This window comes from Phyllobates terribilis, unplaced genomic scaffold (assembly GCF_046119375.1).
Source record: "Phyllobates terribilis strain yellow unplaced genomic scaffold, ASM4611937v1 Scaffold_7__3_contigs__length_470593459, whole genome shotgun sequence".
Classification (NCBI taxonomy): Eukaryota; Metazoa; Chordata; class Amphibia; order Anura; family Dendrobatidae; genus Phyllobates; species Phyllobates terribilis.
The window spans coordinates 237,690,616-237,710,545 of NW_027362767.1; the positions used below are offsets into that span (position 1 = coordinate 237,690,616).

General features: G+C 48.4%; 2 protein-coding genes across 2 annotated transcripts in view; one reads left to right on the forward strand and one right to left on the reverse strand.

Moving 5' to 3' along the window:
* Positions 1 to 1,824: 1,824 nt before the first annotated feature.
* Positions 1,825 to 14,797, forward strand: SLC31A2 (solute carrier family 31 member 2). Its single transcript, XM_073639889.1, has 4 exons — positions 1,825 to 1,953; positions 10,210 to 10,276; positions 11,877 to 12,129; positions 12,217 to 14,797. Exons 1-4 carry the CDS (start codon positions 1,948 to 1,950, stop codon positions 12,401 to 12,403), a joined length of 513 nt encoding a protein of 170 aa, XP_073495990.1. The 5' UTR covers positions 1,825 to 1,947; the 3' UTR covers positions 12,404 to 14,797.
* Positions 13,316 to 19,930, reverse strand: part of NIBAN2 (niban apoptosis regulator 2) — a 65,566-nt gene continuing 58,951 nt past the window's right edge. The window contains exons 13-15 of the mRNA XM_073639887.1: positions 17,180 to 17,287; positions 16,014 to 16,125; positions 13,316 to 15,923 (exon numbers count right to left, since the gene is read on the reverse strand). Of these exons, the coding sequence (XP_073495988.1) occupies positions 14,947 to 15,923; positions 16,014 to 16,125; positions 17,180 to 17,287 (1,197 nt within the window). The 3' untranslated portion in view covers positions 13,316 to 14,946. The remainder of the gene's footprint in view (positions 15,924 to 16,013; positions 16,126 to 17,179; positions 17,288 to 19,930) is intronic.

Here is a 19,930-nt window from a genome sequence, read left to right on the forward strand (position 1 = left end):
ACTGAATGGCGCATCTTTTGATTTGTACGTGCGATATGACGCCTCATCAGAAAAGATGTCGGCAGGTGCTGTAATTTTGCAGATTCCTGCTGTGGCTGCTGGCCCCTACTATCTGCTCCTCTATATTATACCAGACCCAGGGCAGCGCGCTCTACCACCAGGTGCTCTGGCACAGGACGGCGCGATCTACCACCACGTGCTCTGGCACAGGGCGGCGCGCTCTACCACCACGTGCTCTGGCACAGGGCGGCGCGCTCTACCACCACGTGCTCTGGCACAGGGCGGCGCGCTCTACCACCACGTGCTCTGGCACAGGGCGGCGCGCTCTACCACCACGTGCTCTGGCACAGGGCGGCGCGCTCTACCACCACGTGCTCTGGCACAGGGCGGCGCGCTCTACCACCACGTGCTCTGGCACAGGGCGGCGCGCTCTACCACCACGTGCTCTGGCACAGGGCGGCGCGATCTACCACCAGGTGCTCTGGCACAGGACGGTGCGCTCTACCACCAGGCGCTCTGGCACAGGACGGTGCGCTCTACCACCAGGCGCTCTGGCACAGGACGGTGCGCTCTACCACCAGGCGCTCTGGCACAGGACGGTGCGCTCTACCACCAGGCGCTCTGGCACAGGATGGCGCGCTCTGGCACAGGATGGCGCGCTCTACCACCAGGCGCTCTGGCACAGGACGGCGCGCTCTACCACCAGGCGCTCTGGCACAGGACGGCGCGATCTACCACCACGTGCTCTGGCACAGGACGGCGCGATCTACCACCACGTACTCTGGCACAGGACGGCGCGATCTACCACCAGGCGCTCTGGCACAGGACGGCGCGATCTACCACCAGGCGCTCTGGCACAGGACGGCGCGATCTACCACCAGGCGCTCTGGCACAGGACGGCGGAATCTACCACCAGGTGCTCTGGCACAGGGCGGCGTGCTCTGGCACGGGGCGGCGCGCTCTACCACCAGGCGCTCTGGCACGGGGCTGCGCGCTCTACCACCAGGCGCTCTGGCACAGGACGGCGCGATCTACCACGTGCTCTGGCACAGGACGGCGCGATCTACCACCACGTACTCTGGCACAGGACGGCGCGATCTACCACCAGGCGCTCTGGCACAGGACGGCGCGATCTACCACCAGGCGCTCTGGCACAGGACGGCACGCTCTACCACCAGGCGCTCTGGCACAGGACGGTGCAATCTACCACCAGGCGCTCTGGCACGGGGCTGCGCGCTCTACCACCAGGCGCTCTGGCACGGGGCTGCGCGCTCTACCACCAGGCGCTCTGGCACGGGGCTGCGCGCTCTACCACCAGGCGCTCTGGCACGGGGCTGCGCGCTCTACCACCAGGCGCTCTGGCACAGGGCGGCGCGCTCTATAACTGGGATAGTCAGCTCTGCTACATCTGTCCCCCTCAGTGGTTTTCCTGTATGATGCAGGCTCCACTGCTTCCAATTTAATAGAAGACACTTTTATTTTTTTATTTCCACCATCCCTTTCTGCCTGCTATACAGTACACTGCCTCTATGCTGCACAGATTTGCACGATGCTTCCTCCAGTGCGGGAGCTGTCGTGACCTAGAAAAACCGGCTTTGGTTTCGGGTTCATTATACAGCAAAATCTGAAAAAGGGGCACAAGTAACGGCTGCTCCGTCCTGGCCCGTGACCTTACGCGATAAAATAGCGGAAATGTAAAGCTCGCTGTAATCATCGGAAGCCGGAGCAAGGACAACACGACCACTACGCGCAACCGAGCAAAACTAGTGACCCCGCCCAGCAGCGCAGAGTATATATAGTCACCTGACTATTAAGGCCACGCCCCCTTTCCACTTGTGCGTCTCCGCCCCCTCTTCCCGTCAGGCTCCGCTCTGCGTTCGGTCAGCTGATTTCAGAACTCCAAATGCTCGTCGGTGTTGTGCGCTGCTGGTTCGTGCGCCCGGTGCCATGCAGGTACGTGACCCCGTCCTGCCCGCGCTGCCAGCGGTCTCCCTCCTGCCAGGGAACCGCTGCTGATAGTCTCATCACCTGAGGGTTGTGGAACTGCAACTCCCAGCATGACTCGCAAGTGCAGCGCAGCCATTAATTCCTTCTCAGAGGAGAAAAATACAATCTGCGGTGTGTGATAGCAGCGTCCGGTTTACCGGTGCAGCCGCAGGAACCAATCACAGCGCAGCTTCCGTCCAGAGATGTCAGATTATACAGAGAGCGGCGGCCACAGAGACCTCCACTGAGGAGAGACCTCCACTGAGGAGGGACCTCCACTGAGGAGAGGCCTCCACTGAGGAGAGACCTCCACTGAGGAGAGACCTCCACTGAGGAGGGACCTCCACTGAGGAGAGGCCTCCACTGAGGAGAGACCTCCACTGAGGAGAGACCTCCACTGAGGAGAGGCCTCCACTGAGGAGAGACCTCCACTGAGGAGAGACCTCCACTGAGGAGAGACCTCCACTGAGGAGAGACCTCCACTGAGGAGGGACATCATCAACTATCACCATCACACATGGCAAAGGGGCTGTCCACTAACAAAGTATTAATAGACCTTAGAATGAGGTATTGAAATATTATAATGTTATGTAAGAGCGGAAAAAAACATATGGTCCAATGGCCTAATTTCTGTATGTAATAAAGGATAAAAACCTTGAATAATAAAGTATGATGCCAACAAAACTGGCCCTAAACACAGTAAGACACCCCCACAGTGCCCTCCACATGCACAGTATGATGACCCTACTGTAAACCCCCCCCCCCCCCCTCTTCTGGCAAAGTATGGTGACCTTACTGTACATCCTCCTCAATCAAAGAATAGTGACCCCATTACAATATGATTCTCTCAACTGTAATCCCCACACAGCCCTCCATACAGTATAATGGGCCCCACATAGTCCTCCATACAGTATAATGGACCCCACATAGTCCTCCATACAGTATAATGGACCTACATAGTACTCCTTACAATATAATGGGCCCCACATAGTCCTCCTTACAATATAATGGGCCCCACATAGTCCTCCATACAGTATAATGGCCCCACATAGTCCTCCATACAGTATAATGGCCCCACATAGTCCTCCATATACTATAATGGCCCCACATAGTCCTCCATGCAGTATTATGGGCCCTACATAGTCTACAGAATAATGGGCCCCACATAATCCTCCATGCAGTATTATGGGCACCACATAGTTCTCCATACAGAATAACGGGCCCCACATAGTCCTCCATACAGAATAACGGGCCCCACATAGTCCTCCATACAGAATAACGGGCCCCACATAGTCCTCCGTACAGAATAACAGGCCCCACATAGTCCTCCATACAGAATAATGGCCCCACATAGTCCTCCATGCAGTATTATGGGCCCCACATAGTCCTCCGTACAGTATAATGGGCCCACATAGTGCTCCATACAGTATAATGGCCCCACATAGTCCTCCATGCAGTATTATGGGCTCCACATAGTCCTCCATACGGTATAATGGGCCCCACATGGTCCTTCAGACAATATAATGGGCCCCACATAGTCCTCCATACAGTATAATGGGCCCCACATAGTCCTCCATACAGTATAATGGGCCCCACATAGTCCTCCATACAGTATAATGGGCCCCACATAGTCCTCCATACAGAATAACGGGCCCCACATCGTCCTCCATACAAAATAACGAGCCCCACATACTCCTCCATACAGAATAATGGGCCCCACATAGCCCTCCATACAGTTAAATGGGCCCCACATAGTCCTCCGTACAGTTAAATGGGCCCCACATAGTCCTCCGAATAGTATAATGGGCCCCACATAGTCCTCCGTACAGTATATTGGCCCCACATAGTCCTCCATACAGTATAATGGACCTACATAGTACTCCTTACAATATAATGGGCCCCACATAGTCCTCCTTACAATATAATGGGCCCCACATAGTCCTCCATACAGTATAATGGCCCCACATAGTTCTCCATACACTATAATGGCCCCACATAGTCCTCCATGCAGTATTATGGGCCCTACATAGTCTACAGAATAATGGGCCCCACATAATCCTCTATGCAGTACTGTTGGCGCCACATAGTCCTCCATACAGAATAACGGGCCCCACATAGTCCTCCATACAGAATAACGGGCCCCACATAGTCCTCCATACAGAATAACGGGCCCCACATAGTCCTCCATACAGAATAACGGGCCCCACATAGTCCTCCATACAGAATTACGGGCCCCACATAGTCCTCCGTACAGAATAACGGGCCCCACATAGTCCTCCATACAAAATAATGGCCCCACATAGTCCTCCATGCAGTATTATGGGCCCCACATAGTCCTCCGTACAGTATAATAGGCCCACATAGTGCTCCATACAGTATAATGGCCCCACATAGTCCTCCATGCAGTATTATGGGCTCCACATAGTCCTTCATACGGTATAATGGGCCCCACATGGTCCTTCAGACAATATAATGGGCCCCACATAGTCCTCCATACAGTATAATGGGCCCCACATAGTCCTCCATACAGAATAACGGGCCCCACATCGTCCTCCATACAAAATAACGAGCCCCACATACTCCTCCATACAGAATAATGGGCCCCGCATAGTCCTCCATACAGAATAATGGGCCCCGCATAGTCCTCCATACAGAATAACGGGCCCCACATAGTCCTCCATACAGAATAATGGACCCCACATAGCCCTCCATACAGTATAAAGGGCCCCACCTAAAAAAAAAACTCACCTCTCCTCATTCCCTTGCTGCTCCGGTCTCTGCAGCGCACCTTCGGATCCTCTGCACTGCTCGGTACAATGGGTGTGTTGTAATGACGTCATCGTGCCCACTGCACTGGGACGACAGACGCAGACTTAGAATGATGGCGGAGGGAACATCAGCTCACTCTCCCTCCTCCATAATTGCTTTCAACTGTATCAGCATCCAGCATGTCTATACAGTTGAAAGTGTGATGGCGGCGTCGCGGGCCAAACATACTCAGACTTGGCCTGTGGTCCAGAGTTTGACATGTGTGGGTTAGAGGAATAAAAACTGCGCTGTGATTTGTCGCCATGAGCTCTGAGGTGAGAAGTAGTAAAAAGTGATGGATGACGATCCTGCAATATTGTCTGTGTGCCACCACCGAGTGGGTCTGGTTCACTGTGATGTACATTTAGCACTGTCTGTGCCGATGTTATTACAGGGAGGCAGTACTGTCTGTGCCTTTATTTATTACAGGGAGGCAGCACTGTCTGTGCCTTTATTTATTACAAGGAGGCAGTACTGTCTGTGCCTTTATTTATTACAGGGAGGTAGCACTGTCTGTGCCTTTATTACAGGGAGGCAGCACTGTCTGTGCCTTTATTTATTACAGGGAGGCAGCACTGTCTGTGCCTTTATTTATTACAGGGAGGCAGTACTATCTGTGCCTTTATTACAGGGAGGCAGCACTGTCTGTGCCTTTATTTATTACAGGGAGGCAATACTAAGTGTGCCTTTATTTATTACAGGGAGGTAGCACTGTCTGTGCCTTTATTACAGGGAGGCAGCACTGTCTGTGCCTTTATTACAGAGAGGCAGTACTGTTTGTGCCTTTATTTATTACAGGGAGGCAGCACTATCTGTGCCTTTATTACAGGGAGGCAGCACTGTCTGTGCCTTTATTTATTACAGGGAGGCAGTGCTATCTGTGCCTTTATTTATTACAGGGAGGCAGCACTGTCTGTGCCTTTATTACAGGGAGGCAGCACTGTCTGTGCCTTTATTACAGGGAGGCAGCACTGTCTGTGCCTTTATTACAGGGAGGCAGTACTGTTTGTGTCTTTATTTATTACAGGGAGGCAGCACTGTCTGTGCCTTTATTTATTACAGGGAGGCAGCACTGTCTGTGCCTTTATTTATTACAGGGAGGCAGCACTGTCTGTGCCTTTATTACAGGGAGGCAGCACTGTCTGTGCCTTTATTTATTACAGGGAGGCAGCACTGTCTGTGCCTTTATTTATTACAGGGAGGCAATACTATCTGTGCCTTTATTTATTACAGGGAGGCAGCACTGTCTGTGCCTTTATTACAGGGAGGCAGCACTGTCTGTTCCTTTATTTATTACAGGGAGGCAGCACTGTCTGTTCCTTTATTTATTACAGGGAGGCAGCACTGTCTGTGCCTTTATTTATTACAGGGAGGCAGTACTGTCTGTGCCTTTATTTATTACAGGGAGGTAGCACTGTCTGTGCCTTTATTACAGGGAGGCAGCACTGTCTGTGCCTTTATTACAGGGAGGCAGCACTGTCTGTTCCTTTATTTATTACAGGGAGGCAGCACTGTCTGTGCCTTTGTTTATTACAGGGAGGTAATACTACCTGTGCCTTTATTTATTACAGGGAGGTAGCACTGTCTGTGCCTTTATTACAGGGAGGCAGCACTGTCTGTGCCTTTATTTATTACAGGGAGGCAGTACTGTCTGTGCCTTTATTTATTACAGGGAGGCAGCACTATCTGTGCCTTTATTTATTACAGGGAGGCAGCACTATCTGTGCCTTTATTTATTACAGGGAGGTAGCACTGTCTGTGCCTTTATTACAGGGAGGCAGCACTGTCTGTGCCTTTATTTATTACAGGGAGGCAGTACTGTCTGTGCCTTTATTTATTACAGGGAGGTAGCACTGTCTGTGCCTTTATTACAGGGAGGCAGCACTGTCTGTGCCTTTATTTATTACAGGGAGGCAGTACTGTCTGTGCCTTTATTTATTACAGGGAGGTAGCACTGTCTGTGCCTTTATTACAGGGAGGCAGCACTGTCTGTGCCTTTATTTATTACAGGGAGGCAGCACTGTCTGTGCCTTTATTTATTACAGGGAGACAGCACTGTCTGTGCCTTTATTACAGGGAGGCAGCACTGTCTGTGCCTTTATTTATTACAGGGAGGCAGCACTGTCTGTGCCTTTATTTATTACAGGGAGGCAGCACTATCTGTGCCTTTATTACAGGGAGACAGCACTGTCTGTGCCTTTATTTATTACAGGGAGACAGCACTGTCTGTGCCTTTATTTATTACAGGGAGACAGCACTGTCTGTGCCTTTATTACAGGGAGGCAGCACTGTCTGTGCCTTTATTTATTACAGGGAGGCAGTGCTATCTGTGCCTTTATTACAGGGAGACAGCACTGTCTGTGCCTTTATTTATTACAGGGAGACAGCACTGTCTGTGCCTTTATTTATTACAGGGAGACAGCACTGTCTGTGCCTTTATTACAGGGAGACAGCACTGTCTGTGCCTTTATTTCTTACAGGGAGACAGCACTGTCTGTGCCTTTATTACAGGGAGGCAGTACTGTCTGTGCCTTTATTTATTACAGGGAGGCAGCACTGTCTGTGCCTTTATTACAGGGAGGCAGCACTGTCTGTGCCTTTATTTATTACAGGGAGACAGCACTGTCTGTGCCTTTATTTATTACAGGGAGACAGCACTGTCTGTGCCTTTATTACAGGGAGACAGCACTGTCTGTGCCTTTATTTATTACAGGGAGACAGCACTGTCTGTGCCTTTATTTATTACAGGGAGGCAGCACTGTCTGTGCCTTTATTACAGGGAGGCAGCACTGTCTGTGCCTTTATTTATTACAGGGAGGCAGTGCTATCTGTGCCTTTATTTATTACAGGGAGACAGCACTGTCTGTGCCTTTATTTATTACAGGGAGACAGCACTGTCTGTGCCTTTATTTATTACAGGGAGACAGCACTGTCTGTGCCTTTATTTATTACAGGGAGGCAGCACTGTCTGTGCCTTTATTTATTACAGGGAGACAGCACTGTCTGTGCCTTTATTTATTACAGGGAGACAGCACTGTCTGTGCCTTTATTTATTACAGGGAGACAGCACTGTCTGTGCCTTTATTTATTACAGGGAGACAGCACTGTCTGTGCCTTTATTTATTACAGGGAGGCAGCACTGTCTGTGCCTTTATTTATTACAGGGAGGCAGCACTGTCTGTGCCTTTATTTATTACAGGGAGACAGCACTGTCTGTGCCTTTATTACAGGGAGGCAGCACTGTCTGTGCCTTTATTTATTACAGGGAGGCAGCACTGTCTGTGCCTTTATTTATTACAGGGAGGCAGCACTATCTGTGCCTTTATTACAGGGAGACAGCACTGTCTGTGCCTTTATTTATTACAGGGAGACAGCACTGTCTGTGCCTTTATTTATTACAGGGAGACAGCACTGTCTGTGCCTTTATTACAGGGAGGCAGCACTGTCTGTGCCTTTATTTATTACAGGGAGGCAGTGCTATCTGTGCCTTTATTACAGGGAGACAGCACTGTCTGTGCCTTTATTTATTACAGGGAGACAGCACTGTCTGTGCCTTTATTTATTACAGGGAGACAGCACTGTCTGTGCCTTTATTACAGGGAGACAGCACTGTCTGTGCCTTTATTTCTTACAGGGAGACAGCACTGTCTGTGCCTTTATTACAGGGAGGCAGTACTGTCTGTGCCTTTATTTATTACAGGGAGGCAGCACTGTCTGTGCCTTTATTACAGGGAGGCAGCACTGTCTGTGCCTTTATTTATTACAGGGAGACAGCACTGTCTGTGCCTTTATTTATTACAGGGAGACAGCACTGTCTGTGCCTTTATTTATTACAGGGAGACAGCACTGTCTGTGCCTTTATTTATTACAGGGAGGCAGCACTGTCTGTGCCTTTATTACAGGGAGGCAGCACTGTCTGTGCCTTTATTTATTACAGGGAGGCAGTGCTATCTGTGCCTTTATTTATTACAGGGAGACAGCACTGTCTGTGCCTTTATTTATTACAGGGAGACAGCACTGTCTGTGCCTTTATTTATTACAGGGAGGCAGCACTGTCTGTGCCTTTATTTATTACAGGGAGACAGCACTGTCTGTGCCTTTATTTATTACAGGGAGACAGCACTGTCTGTGCCTTTATTTATTACAGGGAGACAGCACTGTCTGTGCCTTTATTTATTACAGGGAGGCAGCACTGTCTGTGCCTTTATTTATTACAGGGAGGCAGCACTGTCTGTGCCTTTATTTATTACAGGGAGACAGCACTTATTTACAGGGTAAGACAGTATCTCCGTAAGGCTGGGTGCCCACGTAGCATTTTTCAAGCGTTTTTGATGCGGAATTTCCGCAGCGTAAACGCTTGAAAAACGCTTGGTAACACGCACCCCATGGTCCACAATGGGATTCCGCAAGTTCTATGCACATGCTGCGGATTTTTCCGCAGCGTTTATGCTGCGTTCAAAAATCCGCAGCATGTCATTTAATTTTGCGTTTCCGCAAGCAGAATTGCCTTTGTTCAATGCATAAAAAACGCAAGGCAATTCCGCATGTGGAAAACGCGTGATAAACGCGCGAAAAAAAGCGCGATAAACGCGTGCGGAATTCCGCATGCGTTTTTCCGGGAGAGGACTTGCATTTATGCAGCAGAAATTTTCTGCTTCATAAATGCAACGTGGGCACATAGCCTAAATGATGGAGGTACAGATAGTACTGAGGGCAGTACTACTTTTTGGTCAGCACCATCTGTCCCTATATTATTTATAGGGTGGCGGTACTGATCGCAGGAAGAGTGGGGGAGGCAGTACTATCTGTGCCTATAATACTGTGCTGCTTACCAGGTGAGCACTATGTGTATTCTTCTGCCTTGTCACCCCCTCCTCCCCATCATTGTAGATATGTAATGATGTCCTGCTGTCATTGTTTCCCAGCTTAGTGTCAGGAGAGGGGTCCTGCCGCTGCTGTTTATGACCGCAGACTGCGCTGTGCTGGGCGGGTTCATGCAGTAATTAACTCTGTCAGAACTAACCCCGGTGACTGCACTGACAGTAATGGCGCAGTCAGACTCTGCAGAGCTCCTCTACTGCACAAGTGAGAGGCGAAGGGCGTCTGCATCAGCAAAGGGGTAAATCCATCAAACCTGGTGCAGACACAAAGGGGAGCATTGTTCTTTTCATTATTCTTCGGAGCCCATCAGCACGGTTTTGGGTTCTGCCACTCAGATCACATTTGCTTGAATAGGAGCTGAGCTGCAGTACCTGAGATTGGCCACTACACAGGGAGCGGTGCTGTGCAGTTAGCGCTCCGTGCACGGTTTACATCTGACCATCGACCAGAGCTGATCACAGCTGATCGGTGTCGGGCACCCACCCGTCTCAGATTCATCACCTACTCTAAAGATTTCTCTTTTTCTTTCCTCAGATGCATTTTATTTTCTCGGACAATGTGACCCTGTTGTTTGACTTCTGGACGGTCCAGACCTTGGCAGGTAGGCAGAGATGTGATTAGATCCGGTTCTGGTTGCGTGCTGGAACCGATATTTGTATGTGGTTTTTCATGGAGGATTGTGTGCTCTGCACCCGGGCGATTGAAATGTAACCTCCGTCATTAATATGCTTATCTACCGTCTGTCGGTGACGAATACAATTTATCATATTGCACTTTGCCGGAAAAAAAAACCTTCTGGAAATGTCCTCCCCCTGCAATCTTGGTCCTAATTTTGCTCGATTTCGAATCCTGGAGTATTTTGGTTCTGAATGAGCTTTTAACAATAAAGGCACGAGAGCTGATGACGAGCACTAAAAAGCCAAAATACTTCTGCAAATTCATGTCAGACGTCACTCGGGGCCGCAGTCTTATGACTACAAGAATCACTTCCTTTTTCAGTGAATTTGCATTTGGAGAATAAAACAATACCCTCATCACAGAACATTGTTTGCTTTGGGCCAGGTTCACACAACGCAGCTCCGACGATGGTTGTAATGCGGCAACCAAAAACTTAAACCAGGATTTAGTTCAGTAGACCTTTGAGACGTTAAGGCTTCGTTCAGACACCCATTTTCCACAGTTAGACTATAATGGATGCTTCAGACTGTTACATTATTATTAGTGATGAGCGAGTATGTTCTGTTAACCCTTTCGGCGGGCATGCTCGGGTGCTCACCTAGTATTTGCGGCGTGCTCGAATATTATGTTTGAGTCACTACCTGTGCATGATTTGAGACTGTTTGACAGCTTTAATACATGTGAGGAATGCCTAACAAACAATTCCTCACATGTATTAAAGCTGTCAAACAGTCGCAAATCCTGGACACAGTTCGACTTAAACATAACACCCGAGCACGCTGAAGACACTCGGGAAACACCTGAGCATGCTCGTAAATCTCGAGTAACGAGCATGCTCGCTCATCACTAATTATTATGCATAGGATTAAAAGCGCTCTGCCAGATCATTAGAAGAATCGTGCAAGTCAGCGACTATTTAATGCCAATGGCCGCTTCCAAGTATATGCCCAGATAGCAGCCGGTGTCTCGCTGCTCCACATTATTGGACTGCTGGAGCAGTGAATAAACGTTCACATCCCCACTGAATGTAGCAGACTAGTAGCATCCACAGATATAGGTCATGGCTGGCTCCGGGTGCCGATCCACGTAGCAGACGGGTACAGGAGCTACCTGCTGTTTACATGCACTAGTCTGGTCCCTAAATTGCACCGGGCTAATACATTACTGGAATTTTTTTTTTTTTTCAGAAATACCTGAGCTTGATAATAGTCCATGTAAACCAGCACTTGGGAATGAAGAAAAAAATGTCAGCCTATCATACACTGATCGCACCTTAGGCCAAGTTCACACCTTATTTTATTACCGCCGATGAATGCACCTCTATAAATACATGTTAAGGAATTAAATCGGAAAAGGAAAAACAAAATACAGAAAGTATTTCTATGGGATGGGGGTGAACGTTTAAGGAAAACAGCCCAAGGCTCTTGTGCTGTGAGTGTTGGCACCAGGTGACAAGTTGGTAGCCGCAGATCATTACTCAGTTTTTCGTTCCCGGTGTGATACATTGTATTTTCTTCCTCCAGGTCTCGTGCTTTCCTTCGTGATCGTCCTGCTCCTCACCGTTCTCTATGAGCTTTCGAAGGTGTGGAAATCAAACCTCCTCGCCCGGGTCATCCAGACACTGCCGGTGACCCCGGATTCTGTACTTTGCCCCCCACTCATCTCTGACACAGAGAGTAACTTGCCAGCAAGTTCGGACACCTTGCTCACCCCCGATCCTTTGTTTCCTGAGGACCCCCCTGTTCCTTCCGTGCAGTTTTCGTCTTCTACCTGTCGGTAAGTTCCCGTTATGCCACGTTCTTCATATTTTTCGGTTCCTATCTTTAGTACACAGACCCCATTCTCCGCTCTCTCCACACACAGGTGGTGGCTCCTGCACTCTTTTCTTGCCCTCCTGCACACCGTCCAGGTTTTCCTTGGATACACGTTGATGTTGTGCGTCATGACCTACAACGCCGCCATCTTTATAGCCGTCATTCTCGGCTCTGCCCTTGGATACTACATGGCGTTTCCTTTTCTTGCCAAATACCCAAAGCCTCACAGTTTATAGAGGACCGAGACGCGAGGAGTAAGAAAACGTCTTCCAAACATGGCCGCCAAAGCCATTCTGGATAGTTCTTCCTCCATGTCCGCCTGTGGAGCTGAGCTTTTACTCCGGCACCATCAGACAAGCTGCCACGCCTCGCCAGTAACCAGTATAACCAGTCGTGTCTTGCTCACTGCTTTCTCCGCACAGTTCTAATTGCAGGGGTGCGATTCCTCAGTTTGGCGGTCTTCCACTTTTTAGATTGCACTTTAAACTCAGCAAGACGTAGATTTCTATGCTTTTATGATGCAGACGGCCCTTTATAAAGTGAATTATTTTATCGTTGTACAGGCTGTGTATACCTGCACAATATTTTTTTATTCTCCTGCCAGTACAGAAATTTTTATTAACATCATTGGTGTCCATAGAGCTGAAAAGCTTAAATTAGGAGCTGGTGCAAAGTTTTTAAAAAAAAAATTTATGCATTTAGTTGCAGAGGTCGACAGCCTTTTAGGGATTTTTTTCCCCCATGCATTGTATTGTCTGGGCAGGAAAATCTGCGGGGTATTACAATCGCACTTCTTAAAAAAAAAAAAAAAAGAAAAATAATTTGACCAATGCTTCAGATTTGGAATCCGCAGCATTATTAAATGTCGGCTGCAGTTTTTCCCCCTTTTGCAACGCAAAGTGTAAGGAAATTTGCAACGTATTTCTCTGCACAGATGTGTCCAATGGGAACAAACCCTTAAAGCCCCCCCCCCCCACCCAAACGAGGGTTTGGCCGATCACTTGTTCAGCAGTGATCTCCCATACACAGGAGCGCTCCTATGTTCTTTTTGAGAGAGCCGCTGTCCGACATTCTCTGGTGGCGGATTATCTTGGAGAACAAAGGATCGACAGTCTGAAAATCGGACAGGCAGGATCCTTTTATCCCCCCCCCCCCCCCCCAACCTCAGGTCTGAGGACCCCCATACACATTAGACTAACCAGCCGATATCGGTGGCTTTGGCTGCCATTGGTGTATGGAGGGGCTTTATGATAAAGGAGAGTACAGAACTGGTGGAGCCAATTGTACGTGCGGAGTCATTGTTCCTCTTGAATACAACACTGACGTAATGTGTTATTTCTCCAGCTTTATTCTTTTTTGGTTGGTGGTTTATCCAATTTACACTGGACTAAAATGTGTCTCTGTCTCAGGATATGGGGTGTAATCCTCATCCATAAAAATACACAGAAAATGTTTCATACGCCTCTGAATTTCTTATAATAAAGTTTTTATTTATTAATAATTAGAAGCTTTTTTTTGTTATTGTTTGTTTCTTCTTTAAAACATTTAAAAGTTTTAATAAAATATAATAGAGAGAAGAAAATCCGCAGGTGTGGATTGAGATAAAAAAGGCACTGCTCGGTTTAAAACATTAGGTTGCCCCATATTGGCGTGCACGGAGTGAGATTGCTCCCCACTTGTCTCTGTGTCCTCCATGTGTCGACTGGTCGGTGGTGGGTCCTTACTCCTGCCTTTTCATGGAAGGCTAAACTAACATGTCCCCAATCAAGCTTATCTCACGTTGCTTACCTGTGCAAAGCTTAGGACTAAACTGGATCTGGTCTTCTATGACCAGTTCACAAATCAAATTTTGATTGCACAGTCACAAGCCAGCACGAAGAATCGGGGATGTGCAGAGATACCTCAAGCATGAAGGTAGGAAAGAGTGACGTCTGCAATATCATACAGTTGGAGTGTTCGATCTGGTGCAAATCGATGCATAGAACCTAGCCAGTGGCCAGGGCAGTAATCCCGTGCCTGCCAGGGTCCCGGGCAGTAATCCCGTGCAGTAATCCCGTGCCTGCCAGGGTCCCAAGTGCTTCACGCTAGGCCAAGTAATCAAAAGAAGAGCCATGGATGCGGACAAGAAGCTCCTCTTCTGGTTCGGTCACTGGACCGGGTCATGCGAATCGATTTGCACCAAGTCTACGGAGTGTTAAATATAATTATTTCAAATCCAGATATTTTTCTAAGGGCAAAACTTAAGTGATAGGTGTGACTTTTCTCAATCTTGTGTGAAATCACTGTGGCATACTTCAGACCCTTCCACAAGGGGGGGACGACACTGAAGGCGGATGCTCGGGTTAGTGTTTATACAAGTGTGTGCGGTCATGGGCAGAGAACGTGTATACAGGAGGTGGCAGTAATGGAAGTGTGTAAGAGGCGACATCTAGTTAAAAATAATGAAGCTCTAGAAGTGTGATCTGCGTCAGCTCAAATTCCCCTCAGGACGGGCGTAAAGGAGATTTAGTGGCTGCCTTGGTGAATCGGACTAGCCTGATGGGTGTGTATACGGCAGCAGTGTAATCGTGGGGTGCAGTGACGTGTGCTGGTGAACATTAAAAACACTGACAATGGAGGAAAAAAAAAAATAGCAAAAATATCAGTCCTGGCATAGCAGAGAGTAGCAGAGCCAAAAAGCATTTAAATAAGTAGTTTTGTGCCAAAAGGAAGGAGCTCGGCGCCACTTCTGCCCTCCATAGAAGTTCATTGTACAACCTCAGTCTCTTATTACTGGTACTCAGAATTGTGTGATGGCCTCACCACCCTTCCGTGGAGCAGGTACAGGGATTTCTCTGTACCCCTCACCTTCCTCTTCCTCCTCACTTAGGGGTGACTGGAATCCGCTATCGTCAGGAGTGGAATGTACTATGTGTGTGACCGGAGATTGTGGCGACTGTGCTTGGCATTCTTCTGTGGGGGTGACAAGGGAAGAGGTTTCCTCCTGCGGTGATTCGGGATGGGTTGTTCCTTGTACTGTACGGTCTTCTGCTTCATTCTCATCGTGGTCTGGACTTGCACGATCTATTACGAGTTCCAGTGGAGGAGCCACGCTGTCGTGAATTGCAGATTTCTCCTCCGGAGCTAAATGGTCACTGGGCTCCTGTGCAGAATGATCATCTTCGTCCTCTAAGTCGTCTGTTACATGGTGGTATTCGTGGACCTGGTGATTTTCTGGAGCGGCCTCTACACTGTGCACAGCTGGTACGTTGTATTGTGGCAGTGTTTCCTCTGCCTGACTGTGATCTGGCGTATCTGTATAGTGCTCAAGCGGCTCAGCATACGTGTCCGGCTCGGCCGGCGGCACTTGCTCCGTGTGTGGCTGAATCACAGGCGTCACCGCCTCTTCTTCAGGTCGTACCTCCTCAGATTGCTCTGTAACGTCCTTCACTGGAACTTCAACATCAAATTGCTTGACGAGCATGTTGCGGATGGTGTGCACGTCGCTGGACCCTGGTTCCTCTGGGATGTCTTCATTGGTTGGTACTTCTTGGCACGATTCCAAGTATTCTGGCACTTCATCATCTTGAATAATAGAGACCACTTGGCGAGCTCTGGCATGTCGATTTCCAGACACTTCAGTACTGTTGGCATATTCATTAGTCCAGTTGATAGGAGGCCCCTCGCCGAGGAGATGAAGATTGGGGTCACTGTTATTCATCACCATACTATCCCGGTACAGGTTGTGCTTGCGCTGTGTGGCAGCGTCTTTAACAGCTGGAAACAGATGAGAAATATATTCATTATAGAGGGAACTATATGCCGCCCTCACCGCCGCAGCGTGTCCGATCTGTGCTCCATCCTTACCTTGCACTATATCTCTCATTACAGTTTGCAGTACAACTTCTTCATAAATATTCTCCAGCAGCACAAACCGGGACAGCTCCTCAAATATAAGTTCCTGGTAACGGGGTAATTCCTGTAGGAGGACAGAGAACAGAGCCATAAAGCTTAAATGCAGCAAGTCTTGTAGGAGCAGCCCATGTAATGGCAGGCGCTGGCCTCTAGGGTCATCTCCGGGAGGACAATGCTATCGGCAGTTCGAAACAGAACTTTCCCGATCAGCATCTCCCCCGACCATCAGTTGGCCGGCACCCCATACAAGAGGGGATCGCAGGTGTCCAACGTCCTTTTATCCAGTCCAGCAAGAAATACAGCTTTCCTATAGGCCCCATACAGTAGATAAAGGTCGGACAAACATTCGGATGAACGCTCTTTCCCAACTCAAGCTTGGCCAATCACTACTGTGTGCTCTATGAGAGAGCCACTGCCCGACTACGGGCGGGAAATTAAAAGTTCAGCAGCTGAAACTTAACCGGCTGGATCCTTCTTTCCCCTGACATCTATCAGTAGAGTCGGGAGGCCCCCCATACACATTAGATTATATCCTGCCAAACCTTCAGATTTCAGATAACCATGAGATTGGTTATGGGGCCTTCCTGACTCACGAAGGACGATTAAGTCAGGCGGAAGAGAAGGTGTTTCTTCACCGGATCACCTCCGTCTTCATGGGAGATGAGCCACTGTCGGAGGTGTCCGGTGGCTTTCTCAATTCGGCATCACGGAGCACTCGTGTATAGGAGAGAGTCGGGACAGCTGTCTGCCGAATGCACATTTGGGCTACTTATCTCTCAGGTATGGCCAGCCTTAGATTAGAAATCTGCCCACATACAATATTATTCATTAGTAGATAAGGACCACGCAAGGATATGTGCCAGGAGTACGCTGCAGACACAATTGATGAGGGATTTACACCGTGTCCACTTTTCCAGCACATTCATGAAGACTGAATTATCAATGTGTTTGAGGGTAACTTTTGTATCACCAGATAGTCAGGGACTTCCGCTTTCTGTGACCTCTCCCCTCCGCTGTGTTATGTGTCACACAAGCCTTTCTTATCTCTGCTGACATCGGCTTCCTGCCCACGTTCGGCCGCCCGTCCCGCCAGCCCCTGATTTCCTTCTCGCACTCACAGATTTGCAGGTTGGAGCCAACTTCTTCAGTAGAAATGGGATGATGATTTGTAGTAAGGCTTCTTGGAAGAACTTCTTGCGGACGGTGCTGCTGTCGTAATCGTATTTCTGTAAAATACATTAGTCATTAATGCTCTCATACCATGAATTCAATCTTCCAGAAATATTTAGAGGGTTTTTTTTTTTCCATGTGGCCATATGGTATTAATAAAGCACTTGGTAATGTCAGTATGACCATCCAGCCGGCAAGGTAGGGAAAAACTCTGGGCTCACGCACTGCTACCAGCTATGGACACTCATGCAATAATTCACACATATCTAAACTCCACCTAAGTCTTATCTGCAAATTGCAGAGGTGATTGCGTCCGTGTGCGGCTCCGGGCGACCGTCCACATTGTGGACTAGCAAAGTCTCATCTGCAAGCCACATGAGCACTGACCGAGATTACATTAGTCTGATCGTACAAGAATGCAGCTTTACTCCACTAAGGAGAAAATAATAAATCACTGCTAGAAACAGCTCCTAAGGAAACAAAGAATCAGACATGTTGAAGTCTAACATGCCCAACCCTTCGTTCCCCACATAGCTGCCTTTAGGGAACAATAGATTTGCATAATATGCATTACACTGCTGCTATTATCCCCAGGCTTGGCTGACACTAATATAATGTGCGTGGTCAGCTTTAACCCTACACCGCTCCCTTAAAGAGGACCTGTCACTTGCTCAAAAAATACCTTGTATAAAAAAAAAAAAAAAAAAAAAAAAAAAAAAAAAAAAAAAATCGCTGAGCTCCCCCGATTTTGCCGCTCCTTTCTATTTAGCGCTGCATCACTCCATTGCAGAGATATTCATATTTGTTTCTTTCGGAGAGCAGAATGTGAAATCTCTGCTTTGCAGTCCAACTGGGCTTTTCTTTAGAGTCTTCTCTGGGGTGTGCGTTTTCACCACTACCAAACACTGCCCATCACAGCACAGCATCATCCGAGACTGCTGTGATTGGCAGCCTTTAGGAGGAGAGGGATGAAAGTGCGCACCCCCAGAGAAGACTCTGAAGAAACGCCCAGTTGCGCTATAAGCAGAGATTTCACAAACTGTACTCCAAAAGAAACAAATGTGAATATCTCTGAAGTGGAGTGGCGCAGCCAAAAATGGAAAAAAGCTGAAGAATCAAGGATTTTTACAAGGTATTTGACACAATTTTTTTAGCAAGTGACAGATCTGCTTTAAATAATAACTAGGGACCCCTATTAAAGAAGCCCTCCTGCATTTAACCATTTAGTGCAGCACAGGCTACTTTTAAAGAACAATGTATGCCTCTTATGTATGCCTTTTAGTTGATACCCAGCGTATGCCATGTGATGTATACGGCAGAGTCTCAGTGTATCCTATGTGATGTATACGGCAGAGTCTCAGTGTATCCTATGTGATGTATACGGCAGAGTCTCAGTGTATCCTATGTGACGTATACGGCAGAGTCTCAGTGTATCCTATGTGACGTATACGGCAGAGTCTCAGTGTATCCTATGTGACGTATACGGCAGAGTCTCAGCGTATCCTATGTGACGTATACGGCAGAGTCTCAGCGTATCCTATGTGACGTATACGGCAGAGTCTCAGCGTATCCTATGTGACGTATACGGCAGAGTCTCAGCGTATCCTATGTGACGTATACGGCAGAGTCTCAGCGTATCCTATGTGACGTATACGGCAGAGTCTCAGCGTATCCTATGTGACGTATACGGCAGAGTCTCAGCGTATCCTATGTGACGTATACGGCAGAGTCTCAGCGTATCCTATGTGACGTATACGGCAGAGTCTCAGCGTATCCTATGTGACGTATACGGCAGGGTCTCAGCGTATCCTATGTGACGTATACGGCAGGGTCTCAGCGTATCCTATGTGACGTATACGGCAGAGTCTCAGCGTATCCTATGTGACGTATACGGCAGAGTCTCAGCGTATCCTATGTGACGTATACGGCAGGGTCTCAGTGTATCCTATGTGACGTATACGGCAGAGTCTCAGTGTATCCTATGTGACGTATACGGCAGAGTCTCAGTGTATCCTATGTGACGTATACGGCAGAGTCTCAGTGTATCCTATGTGACGTATACGGCAGAGTCTCAGTGTATCCTATGTGACGTATACGGCAGAGTCTCAGTGTATCCTATGTGACGTATACGGCAGAGTCTCAGTGTATCCTATGTGACGTATACGGCAGAGTCTCAGTGTATCCTATGTGACGTATACGGCAGAGTCTCAGTGTATCCTATGTGACGTATACGGCAGAGTCTCAGTGTATCCTATGTGACGTATACGGCAGAGTCTCAGTGTATCCTATGTGACGTATACGGCAGAGTCTCAGTGTATCCTATGTGACGTATACGGCAGAGTCTCAGTGTATCCTATGTGACGTATACGGCAGAGTCTCAGTGTATCCTATGTGACGTATACGGCAGAGTCTCAGTGTATCCTATGTGACGTATACGGCAGAGTCTCAGTGTATCCTATGTGACGTATACGGCAGAGTCTCAGTGTATCCTATGTGACGTATACGGCAGAGTCTCAGTGTATCCTATGTGACGTATACGGCAGAGTCTCAGTGTATCCTATGTGACGTATACGGCAGGGTCTCAGTGTATCCTATGTGACGTATACGGCAGGGTCTCAGTGTATCCTATGTGACGTATACGGCAGGGTCTCAGTGTATCCTATGTGACGTATACGGCAGGGTCTCAGTGTATCCTATGT

Coding starts and splice junctions, on each gene's coding strand:
- SLC31A2 (XM_073639889.1), top strand. Junction 10,277..11,876: donor GACGGTCCAGACCTTGGCAG/GTAGGCAGAGAT, acceptor TTCTTCCTCCAG/GTCTCGTGCTTTCCTTCGTG. Junction 12,130..12,216: donor TTTTCGTCTTCTACCTGTCG/GTAAGTTCCCGT, acceptor CTCCACACACAG/GTGGTGGCTCCTGCACTCTT.